This window comes from Astatotilapia calliptera, chromosome 11, assembly GCF_964374335.1.
Source record: "Astatotilapia calliptera chromosome 11, fAstCal68.1, whole genome shotgun sequence".
NCBI lineage: Eukaryota > Metazoa > Chordata > Actinopteri > Cichliformes > Cichlidae > Astatotilapia > Astatotilapia calliptera.
The window spans coordinates 35,427,027-35,439,467 of NC_137432.1; the positions used below are offsets into that span (position 1 = coordinate 35,427,027).

The 12,441-nt window shown below is 40.2% G+C and overlaps 1 protein-coding gene across 2 annotated transcripts in view; it reads left to right on the forward strand.

Moving 5' to 3' along the window:
* Nucleotides 1-115: 115 nt before the first annotated feature.
* The window catches only part of paqr6 (progestin and adipoQ receptor family member VI), a 32,266-nt gene continuing 19,940 nt past the window's right edge, over nt 116-12,441 (forward strand). Inside the window, exon 1 of one of the 2 annotated variants that reach the window (XM_026185747.2) lies at nt 116-315. In XM_026185747.2, coding sequence (XP_026041532.1) covers nt 255-315 — 61 coding nt within the window. In that variant the 5' untranslated portion in view covers nt 116-254. Of the gene's footprint in view, nt 316-5,967; nt 6,261-12,441 lie in introns of those variants that run through there. The other variant, XM_026185748.2, reaches the window with a different exon arrangement.

The following is a 12,441-nucleotide window of genomic DNA, read 5'->3' on the forward strand; positions in this document are numbered from 1 at the left end:
GCAGCAGAGCCAGTGCCACCCCAGCAGCAGGCGGCTGGCATCGGTGTTGGCCCATTTATTTTGCTGGGTAAGGGGGTTGGGAAACTTCGCTGACCCGAATCAATCCTCTTTCTGAGAGCTCATGAAGCTGTGAAGCTGCAGGGACTTTGGAGTGGAAGGACCGGGCTGCAGGGACAGGATGAACGGTTTAAACATACGCAAAACTTGTTAGATTTACCCCCCTTAGTTAAAAGCATCTGTAATCTGTGTGAGAAATGTCCATGCAGGGGTCTGTGCTCGCTTTGGGGAAATGTCTCGCCTGCTTGGAGTTTATGCGTAAGTAACTTCTCTGTGGTTGAAATCTACATGTGCGCCTATCGCCGCTTTCGTGCATTTGTTTCTGTTTGTTTATAGTTTAGCAGTATGCCTCATTGTTTCATACTGTCACTGTAAATGTTTCCCTCTCTGTCGGTGTTTCCGGAGCTCGTGTCCTCTGTTGTTGTCTCCCGACCGTGAAAACAAGGTTTCTTTTCTTCTCCACATCCAGCCCGAGGAGTGGGATTCCAACACTAGGGGATCCGGCAGTGTTTTTATTTTGTTAGTGCAGGAATGTGCAGAGGGAAAGGGAGACGAGTAGAGGAGGGGTCGTGTTTGATACAACAGGAACGAAACCGAATGGGGCATTTTGATGGAAATGGAAGTTTTTCTTTCCTGCCCCCAAAATGTTTCTTCTCTTGTTTTCACCGGAATCACCCAGGAGCGGACACACGAAGCTGGAGGGTTAGACCAGAGTGCTGCTCATAAGCTCGGCGACGATCTCTCCTCATAGCAGGGACTCCCGCCCGACTCGGTGCATCTCTTTCTAGGAACTGTGTAATGATTCTGTGCACCCACTCCCCTTCCTCCCGTAAAGTGAAACTGGAGGGTTTTCCTCGTAAGTCGCAACTCCTTTTTGCGGGGAGGAATCGTACAAATGTGCTGTGTAGCAATGTTCAGGCCATACACGTGTTTGCGCTGCGCATCCTGCATCAGGCTTTGTTTACGCGCGTTCGCGCCTGCGTGCTCTTGCTTAGCGTTTTTTATGTACTTACAATAATAACAGGAGAGTCTGTAAAGCTGCTTCTGATTAACAGTTTGCACAGTAACGCGATGCGTTTCTCATATGCACTCAAATGTGGTTTTAAGGTACTTTTACTTTTAGTATTTGTAATTTCAGGCAGTGAAAAAAGAAGCTATCACTACACCCGAGTTAAAATTACTTCACATTTTACATGTAAAACATGATCGTAAACCTTTAAGCAAAGATGCAACACATCATTAACATATTCATGAAAGTAAACTGTCCGGTTTTTGTGCTTATCAGCACTTTTTCCGTTACTTTTTATGCATTTGGCTGATAATCCTCTTATCTTGAATGGAGCACTTGTGTCATTTTTTTCATTGAATTCAAGTATCAGCAACTCATTAGTGATGTGCTTGATATCATTTGAATGATTACTGACAAAGTAAAACTAAACTAAATATTCTTAATATGTTTTTCATTTTTAATGAATTATTTAATGCTAATGTTTGAGCCCTAAAATGTTCAAACTTGAACTTGAGACAATACCAAAGAGACAAACTTGATGATCTCATTCTGGGAGGAGGAACATGTGCAGCTGGGGGTCACTGCACATGTGCTGGAGAGTTTTATAACTAATGTTGCGTTAAAGGGGGCGGGGCCAACCCTTCAGTTTTTTGTCTTTCTTTCTTTCTTTCTGGTGAATATGCAAGGCTATTTTAAGAATGTATGGTAATGTGCTTTACAGATGGATTTGATGTGGGTGTTTTTCATTTGTTGGATATATTTTGACAAAACGTTACAGCAAAGGCAGTGTTTTTTTCAGCAGCCTTAAAATATCAATGACATATTTTGGCAAGTATGTCATTCATATGTAGTACTGAGCCCAGTTTCCAATTTGGAATTTAAAATTTTTAGCCAGTAATGATGCAGCAAAGAAATGTCTCAATGCTTCCTAATCTTTCAAACAGCTGCTTTGAATAGTGCAGTGAAATGAAGCGGTGCTGTCAGGAAGGCATGCGTGAAACTAAAATGTCCTTTGTGTTTAAAGTCACACAGTTCTGAGTTTGGATGAACTCAAACAGGGCGTACGATGGCAGTGAAACTGAATGTTTGTCTGGCGCTGAATAAAACAGGATGTCCTATCTGGTCAAAGCTTAGACAAAAGAGTCTCCCTGCAGGTTCATGAGAAGGCTGACGTAAATAATCATGTGCAAAGTAGAAGTGACAGTAAGTCGCAGGCAACTTGAGTAACTGTAATCCTGAGGAAGTGTCACCGTGCTGCTAGAGGTGCGATTGGTTTTGCTGAGGCATTACGGAGTGACTTCCAGTATTTGACCAGTATCACAGACATCACTGTGTTTACCTCTGTCATGAGGCAATCATGGCTTGACGATGCTGTCAGTGAGCGCATCCTCTCCAGAGGATGATTCCTCCTGATTCTGGTGGTTGTCATCTGTTAACGTGCAGCATAATTCCCTCTGACCAAGTAGACTTTTTCATGTACAGGAGATTTTGAAAAACGTTTTAAATTTTACTGACATAAAATTAATATGACACTATTTGATAATAATTTGAGGCAGAAATCTACCTCAAGCATCAAGTGAAAGAATCCAGCAACACAACCTTACTAAGACACACAAGGAGGATAAACTAAGACATGAGTATTGAAACAAACTACAAAAACCCTGTCAGTTTAAGCTGCCGAAGATCAACAAAGCAAACAAAGGATAAAATAATAACTAAACCCTCTTAAAGAAAACTAAAATTCAACAGCAAAACTGCACTACAAAATATCACCACTGCCAGAGAAACATGGTGCAGTCCAGTTAACAGGTCAGCACTATTTAAATGGGCAGCAACGACCCAGGAGCTGTAATTCAAACACAGCTCAAGTACAGCAGCACTGAAGAAGGTAGCTTAATCTGTGCTTCTCAAAAAGATATGACATGTTATAGAAACAAAATGTTTTAGGGCTATTTCTTCATTTTGTCTATGTATATTTTAAATGTTGTTCTAAAAGAAGGAAGGCCACATTCTGGGTGCAAGGGGCTGCTGGCGTAACTTTTCAGTCATTTTTAATTTTCTTTTTTTTACTGAAAGACAAAAGCAGCAGATCAGTGGAAGTCATCAGGATCACTCCTCTGAGCGGCATGAATGCGTGTACCGCATTATGTAACAGTCCATCTCATGGCTGTTTAGACATGTTGAAAAAAACCAAAGATTTTTTGTCATGGTGGTGTTTGAGGAAGTCTCAAAGTCAGTGAGGACCGCGAGGTTAAAACCTCAAATATATTACAGGTCTGCAGAAACAAACCAAACCAAAGTAGCCTTTGGTCAAAAGTGAGTCATGATCAGATGCTTTTTGTTATTTCATTTACCGAGGTAATGTGATGCTTAATTTCACGATAAAGGGGTTTTTTAACAAAAGAGAAAAAAGCAAATTGGCAGCTACAGTGTTGCTGAAATCTGTCAGATGTTTCTGCAGTCTTCTTGTGGAAACTCACTGAATACTAACCTGAACAGTAAACATGGGGCTAGTCCTGCAAGTCATATCTATAAGGGTAGTGAATAAGCCACAAGGGCAACAGAGATCTGAGCAGAGAGAGATCATGTATGTTTTAACAAGCTTTATTTAGGCTGCAAACATTTCACTACAATTCCATATTTTACTGTTAACAGCAAGACACCCATAGCTAATTGATATTTACTACCTGTTATCATCAAACTTCTTATCAATTCAGTTTTAGTGTTTCATGAAATGAGAGCTTAGAAGGAAAGTTATAGACCAATTATTACTCAGTAATTAGGTCAGTATCGCAGTGACTTATATGAAGTAGTTTTAAAATGATTTGCATTTTTTAATAACATCCCTAAGGAATTTTACAGTTGTAATAATCATTTATTAATCTATCTGTTTACAGGTTTTAGATGACCAGCTTTTCAACTTTGACCCCTTTCTGCTTGTGTTTTGTTCTATACTTACCACGCTATCTTTGGAGGCTAGTTAGGTGTAGAAGTTTCAGTCTGGACCGTAGTGGTGGAGCACTGGCCTACTGACTGGTCTTGCACTTGATCCAAATTGTACATCTCCTTAAGAGCTGAGTCATAGTGTTACACTGCTGTGTAGGTCCAAAGGGTTGGGCAGCCCTGGAGCCAAAAACATCTCCAACATAAAGGAGGGAGAGTTAATACCAGGTATGTCAGTAATTATTGTTTGTGCCTGAGGCAACAGCCACTTCTGTGGCTTCATAACGCAGCACATACTGAGCTTAATATAAGCTTACACGAGTTTTAACGAAGTGGAAGTTGTTTTTTTTAAGCATTTATGGAAATGGCCAAAATTTAGATAATATTAGTCTTACTTAATATGATAAGCCCTCACAAAGCACTATATTTTGGACACAAAGTTTGAGAGAAAAGCCGTGCAGAGGACATGCAAGCTCCCCACAGAAACACTCAAACCCTCGCCCTGCGCCAACTGTGCTAAGTATAGCACCACCGTGCTGCTGGTTGTGTTTCATAGTATATATCCACAAATATAATCACTTATTAACTTTCATGTTAAAATACTGCACAATCATAACCATCAACAAATGCTTAAAAAGTACTACTTAACAAAAACCCCAAAGCTGCACTTATAAGTCAGTGGTTGAATAAATGTACTGTTTCTTTCCACCACTAGACCCACGTTACTGATTCACAGGACTTTACTCTTTCCCACGGTTACTATTTCCTCTTTACCGTCCTGCCTCCATTAGTTTCTACTTGACTTGACTGGTTTTCATTGAAAGCCATGCCCTAAAGGGTATTCTGCTTAATAGTCTCTTTTTACTGTAGATCATGTTGTATCAAATAATACTAAGAGAAGTGAATGAGGACATAAAATTATCAGTAAAGTTTTTATTGAGCTCATAAATAAAAGCCAACAGTTATTTATCTGTTTGTTTGTTTGTTTATTTTGCAAACAGAGGCCTCATCCTCTGCTGGTCATTAGGAGGAATGCAGAAAAGTAAAGTCCATAAATGTGCTAGATTATGAGTTTTACATTCTTTTACTTTTATGACCTCTATGCCATACCTTATACAAAACCAACCATGCACGTAAATAAATAACTGAATAATAGAATGAATTTGTAAATTTCTAGTTTTGTCATATTCAGTCCTTCATATTTCAAGCCTGAATTCCAAAACTGTTGTAGTCCTTTGTAAAATGTAAATAAAAATGTAATGTAATATTTTGCAAATGTCATAAACACATTTTTTTTCCACAGTTCCATTTATAAAACATATAAAACATATCAAATGTTTGCTAAAATGGTAAATTTTCAAAGTATTTACAATTTCAGGGGGGTGGCAACTAAAGGCTGAAAAATGAAGAGAAGTAAAAACAAGCAGGCTGAGGAACATTTTTCTCCTCATTAAATGGGAGTAGGTCGGTAACATGACTGCGTGTATAAAAAGAGCATCTTCGAAGGACAGAGTAGTAAAGATGGGCAGAATCTTCAAATTGTGGAACAATTTCAGACTGAGTAAAATTGTAAGGACTGATTATCTCATCGTCTGCAGTACAAAATGTCATTAAAAGACTAAGAATCTGGAGCCTGTCCCAGCTGCCAGGGGTGAGAGGCAGGGTTCACACTGGACAGGTTGCTGTTCTGTCACAGAGACAGACAACCATTCACACTCACATTCACACCTGTGGGCAATTTACACTAACAAGTTAACCTAACCCCACTAACTGCATGTCTTTGGACTGTGGGAGGAAGCTGGAATACCCAGAGAGAAGTTTCAGTCCCCATGCATGTAAATACATTTAATATGGAAATTTTTGCTCCTACCTCTCTGGGTAAATATGAGTATATAGCCTCCCTATGTGTACATATACAAATATGTGCAGTAGGGAAACTACCAAATTTGCCATTTTGGGCGCGGTTTACACCAAACCATTGTCACTGTCCATTCAGCAGTAGCGCGCGCTCACAGGGTGGACACACATGGCTCGTGTTGTTGTTACTCCTGCGATCCACGTGAGCACGAAGCGGCGCTTCCTACTGGCTCGCGTGGGAGAAGAGAAAAGGAGGCTGTGTGGAGACCTTGCACAGTGAAGCCGAGGTACGGGAAAGTGAAGACACCCAGCCCTGGTTGTCGCCCACAGGAAGACTTCAGCGTTTTTACGCGGATTGAAGGAGAGGAATCCCTCCCCATGCCCGAGGGTCGCGGTACGTCTGCGCATTTAGAATATTTGTGTTACACACACACTAAGATTTCATTCTCTGCTTTTGGTCTCGCTGTCCGTCGCTGAAAGGTTGAAGTTTTGCAGCTGAGACTCTTTACAGCAGAGACTGTTGTTTGTCTGCAGCTGGAAGTCCAGCATCTAGACCGTTTTTCTTTTTCATCCAGCTTGTGTTAGGGTAGGAATTCTTGGAATGTCGCGTTTAGGAAATTGGGAAGAAAAAGAGGAGAAAACAGAGAACACACGTTGCTGAAGAACGGAGACAGTTATTATGAGAATTAGCTGCATGTGACCAACATGTTTTCCCGAACCGTTTCCCTGGAGATGTGTTCAGGCGAATACTCCTGCAGTGTTTTTCCAGCATGGATTTTTCCACATTGTAAGAACTTGCCAGAAGAGCGAAACTTTTTTCCCCCCACGACGATTCAAAGAACTTGTGTTTCTCGCCAAAAACAACTTAAAAAAAAGAAAAATAACATAATAGAAAAAGAATTAAATAAAGGTTTAAGTTTAAGCTTCACGAATGTTAGGAGTTGTGGCCTTCTGTGTTTTAATAAAAGAAAACCAGATTAAGCAAATGAATAAATAAATTTGATCAGAAAATATAAATGTTTCTAGAATAATTGTTGCCTATGTTTAAAAACAAACAAGTTATTTAGTTTTGGTTTTGGCGTTGCTAGTCTTCCCTACAGTGGAAGATCAAAACATAAGTGTCTTTGACAAAATGATTGTTGCTTTTTTACTTTGTCTTGGAGCCTTTATTAGCAGTTTTATTAAGTTTTTTTTAATTTATTTCGACACTGTATGTCCTCCAAATACGACTATGCGAAGAGTAACTGTGTTTTGTGTTTTTAACAAAAATGAATTGGTCAGAAATATTAGAGGAATTCTGCTGTCTTTTGGATTTAACAATAGTTTTTGTGCAGCAAAAGATGTGTGTGTTGCACAAAATGAGAAGTCTGACACCTGAGCAGGTATTTGCAGGCTTTTCCCCAGGTTAGTTGTTTAGTTTAGACATATTCATTGTTTTTGGCAGTTGCTGCCTTATCTCAGTTTGGAGTCAAGCCGGTCCTGTTTTCTTTTGTATCATGTCAGCTGGTTTCCATTTGATACTGCATTCCCTGGCTGACTCTTCTATTAGATTGTGCCAAGTATTCAGAACTGGGTAGTTCAATGGTCCACTTGAATCAATAATGCAATAGAAATGAAAGAACTGATAGTGATTTAGTGTTTTGATCTGGCACAGGAAGTCAAATCAACATGTTTCATAACAGTGCGCAGTCCTTATGTGGCATGTAATCTGTTACCAGAAAAGGCGTGATGAAGTAGGAACACCTAGGAGAAGCATTGCAGCGTGACTTCAACCAGAGGGAAGTTACAAAACATATCACATGATCGAGTGAGTGGACGTTCTGTCTGCAGGGTTATCCCATTATGTTTCAAAGTAACCTCAAATACTGAGTCAGGGTTGCGTAGTTCATATGTAACCGATAAACACAATCATTTGTTTTTATGTTTCAGTTTCTTGTTTTTTTTCCACTTAAAGCATTTTTGGATTATTAACAAGAAGCCTGCTTACCTTGTATCTAAAAAGCATTTAAATCTGTCATAATCTTGAGTCACAGAGCAGACGCCCTCTGCCTTGGATGCTGATGGGGACATTAATGTTCTCCAGTCGTCTTGCAGGTGAGCATGAAGCTTTCAGGCATCAAGCATGATTGAAGCCACATATTTGGGCTCACTTTTCCACGTAATGTGCAGTACAGACTATAGTCAAGCTTCCAGGAATTAGTGCATTTTTTCTTTCCTCCATCGTGTCTTCAGCATTACATCATTATATGCTGGATGCTCGGAATCAAAAGCCAGTTCCAGTTCTGTTTTAGAGTCACATTCCTGAGAAATTATCACTTCCTTTTATGTTTTTTGGACAATTTCTTTTGCAAAGAATGATGTCAGAATTATTGCAGTAGAGCATCTCCCCACCTGTATAAATTTTATATTTTATATTATCTTAGAAGACTACTTGTAAGCAGAATCAATAATGGCACTAAATAAGAGTACAGTCTTGTCAGCATCCATACTTATCACTGACACTCATGAGACACAGCTTGGTAGTGTTTGGTGCTATAAAAGCATCCACATTTAGTGTGTGGGTACTTAGTTTTGCTTGTGGTCATTCATTTTTCTATGAAAGTGGTGAAAGATGTCCAAGCTAACGTCTTCAGATTGTTTCTTTTAATCCGATAGAAAGCCAAAAACCCTGACAGAGTGGAGAGACGACTTCCTCTGAACAGAATACCTCTGACAAATAAACTGAATAAGTTAGTTTAGGCTTTAAGAAATGTCACATATTCCAAAATAATATTTTATTGTGTTTTCTGGGGTGAATGCTTTTCTAATATATTATTTTCAAATCGTGGGTTCTATATGAACCAAAGCTGAAAACATTTAGCTCCTATACAAACCAAAGCTGAGGCTTTAGTTTACTCTAAATCGTCCGTTTGAGGCAGTTTATGCCATGGCGAGGTGTCCGTCCACAATAGAGAAGAATTGTTCCCAGAGTATTGGCCAGATTTTTAGAGAAACATGCACCCAGACATCATTTATGGGTGTTCACGAAATTGCAGTCAAGGTCATATTTGCCAGTTTGCAGGCAGAAAGCCTGTGAATAGAGATGGATTGTGAGCTGAATGAGCTATTGTGTCATTGACATTCTGGTTTCTGCTCCCCAGTATGATCATCTCTGGCATACTGCTGTGGCTGTAAGCACAGAAGCCCCGCCCACCTGGTATTCGAACTTTAATTTTGAAGGTCCGCCAATGAGAAGAAAAGTTGGCTTAACAATAGCTTTTATCTGAGTGGGTGAGAGAATGATATGGAAACAAAAACTTTATGAATTGAACATGTTAAATATACTGTACAAAATGATGTATTTAAAATAAATGACATAGGTACAGATGTGGCACTAAATAAGAGCACTCTGACATAAAAGTGTGCTCTTATGACCAGTTAAATGTTTCAAGTGTTACAAAAGAACACAAGAAAATGCTAAACTGAATTCTTTGGTCTTTTCCAAATAAATAAGCTAGTCATTAATACAAAATCAGTTCTAAATAAAAAAGCCGTCTTCGCACTATATCGTTTATTTTGCGCAGATTCAAGCTGTCTTAATTCAAGTGGGCAGTCAGCCTCATATGGATCAGATGTGTGACTTGACCAACAATCAGATATGGTAGTGAAGCGTGACCCAGCTGTTCAGCTGTCTCTCTCCACTCCATGTATAGCTAGGAAAGTGCCGTCTGTGGAGTTGATAATGAGGGTCAATTACTTTAATGAGCCACTTAAAGTCGACATTTTCGACTCTGCTTTACTGGCATCGTGTCTTGCCACAGTATATCCTGCCTTTGTGGAAACTTCGATGCAGTGTGGAGTGCGGGCTGCTCAGCTTCTTTGCCAGGCTTCAAACAGCCAAAATATCTCCACACTGCTGAATTCCTCTGACCCTTCTTTTCAACACCTCAACTTTTGATCCTCGGGCTGTGTGAGTCAGAGCATCGTGTTTGGTGACACTGTCACTCCAGTTTTTATTTACACTTCCTGCTGTCATTTTGTCTTTTGTCTCGTTCGCACTCCTAACCTGCTGGTGTCTGCGGCTGCAGCAGCTCAAATATTAGCACAGGCGCTCCTCCTACGCTGTATGTGTCGGCCTAACCCGATGCGGCTTTACCGCTATCCCAACAACATGATCGTTCTGGCACAGCACAATTCTCAATGAGTTCAGTGAACTTCATAATGACAACATTGTCTCATATATCTATAAAATTATTTTAGGTTAAATATTTAGTTTTATCCAGCTCTAGTATACGGTAGATTAAGTGTTCTAGTGAAATTGAACCACTGATCTGTGAGCATGTAGCTTGATAAAAGACTTAAAACACTAAATCGATGTTTAAAATAGTTTTTGCGCATAATAAGCTTAGCGTGAAATTTGCTGTACACCAGTTTTTCTGCTGGGACCTAATGTGACACAATCAGACTTTGCATGTGCTGAGGAACAGTTGACTTTTCCTAACTTGAAAAACTGGTTCCCTGCTCATTGTTAATTTTCTCAAGGGTCGAATGCAAACAGGCGGTTGTAGCCTGTGCGGGCCTGTCCTCTTGGGTGGATGCTTGGAGGATGAAAATCATCACAGCAGACTGCATTACTCATAAAATATGTAATTGTTAATATAAATGGGAATGGTTGATGGTGCAATAACCGACGGCAAGCCCTCTGAAATGTTTACTGCATGTGTTCTGTTGGGTTGTCGTCTTCTGTCCTGGACGTGTTTGAGCAGAGCCTGAAGATGCTGACAAACACTGTCACACGTGCAGCGCAGAGTGCACGTGCATAACTTTGTGGGAAATGTGCAGTCTGACACCTCAGGCCAATGAAAATGCCCGAGCAAGGTTTATCACAATTCACAGTTCTGGAAAGAAAGTGTGGGTGCCTTTAGCGCTCACAGACAAGCACATGTAAACACCTCGCGTGTAGTGGACAGGGTGACAGTTTGGGAGATATTCTTACTGATATTTTCACAGGATTTAAACCTTTTCTTTGTTCCCGTCTGTGTTAATGAGGCTCAATGTTGTGTGTCCAACAAACAAATTTCTGTGTGCGTTTTGCCATCTGAACACATCCTTGCAGAGGGCTTCCCGAAAGGCTCAGTTAATCTGTCAAGGGAGCACGGCCTCAGGAAGAAGGGTGGGGTGAAGATGAGGCTCGAGTTTTGAGCCTGTCATGGAGCTGTAGTGTCTTTGGCACATTCATTACTAGATTACTTTTCCTCTTGTTTGGTTACATCCTCTAATCCAGGGGTGTCAAACTCAAATACACAGTGGGCCAAAATTCAAAACTGGAACAAGGTCGCGGGCTGACGTTAATATTTACTGGAAAAAAAAATCTAGATATAAAAATGAATCTTTTCTTATGGACTCAAACAAGTTTTGCTGAAAAACTGAATATGGAACAAGCAAATCTTAATACTAAACAATATATATAATAGCAGTAGGCCAGCTCTAATAGTAATTTGGTTTGGCTTCGCGGGCCAAATGTAATTAGGCTGTGGGCCAAATTTGGCCCGCGGGCCAGAGTTTGACACCTATGCTCTAATCCAAAGCTGTGTAGAAAAAAAGAAAAAGGTGGCACTCCCTCATTTGACTACTTATCAGCTTTTTCAGGCGCTGTTTGTTTATTGAATGCTCAACATGTTGTGCTGATTTGGCTCTGGTCCTGAGCTTCAGGCTACAGGTGGATGTTGCCTCTTGTGTTTGATGTTTGATGCTTTTCTTTGAGCCTGCACTGAATGTGAACTGGGAACCCATTCAGGCTTTCTGTTTCCTAAAATGGTTATCTCAGAAATGTTCTTTTAAATGCATTAAGTCAGTGTCTAACATGGAGGTGACTGAGCCTGTGTCCCACTGACAAAAGTATTGCAGTATTTGTACATTTGCATTATTGTGGACCTGATGTCTTTGGCGACATTCCAGAGAAAAAAGTGGATTTCTGTTCAAATATTTCTTTCTGTTGGAACTTCACATTAAAAGCATTTACCTGGCAAATGTTTAGTTCACTTTTATTATAAACTAGTAATAGTAAAGAGCTCAGGTCTTGGAGACACAAGACCTTTTGTCAGTTTTCAATATTCGATCAGCTTGTAGTATTGCTTGGAATAATTTAGCAGACATAGCAGGCAAAGGCGAGAGACAGACAGACGCAGTCTGGATTCAAACCCAGGACCTTCTAGCTGGTGCTAACCATCGCACCACCGTACCGCCCAGCCCCAAGTAACAGATGAACAGGAGAGTGAAACTCGAGTACTTTAAACTAAAGCACAATCTTCTTTTAAGGTCTCTACCATGGAGCAGGATAATTTACGGTAGATATCCTGTCACATAACTCCATGAGAAATGCTTCCAAAAGGCACAAATGCAGGCTGGAAGCCTTATACTCTGCTGTGGATAAAGACACAGACACCTGGAGATGTGACGGCCAAGTTCTGTTGTTCTATTCTTGTTCTATTTCTCTGAAGTCTTCTTCCCTCTGCATAAGTGCCGCTGATGTGTTGTAGTGCAAAGTCTATGCAGACGAGTCCATACACTCACAAAAAAATCACCATCCATGCGAA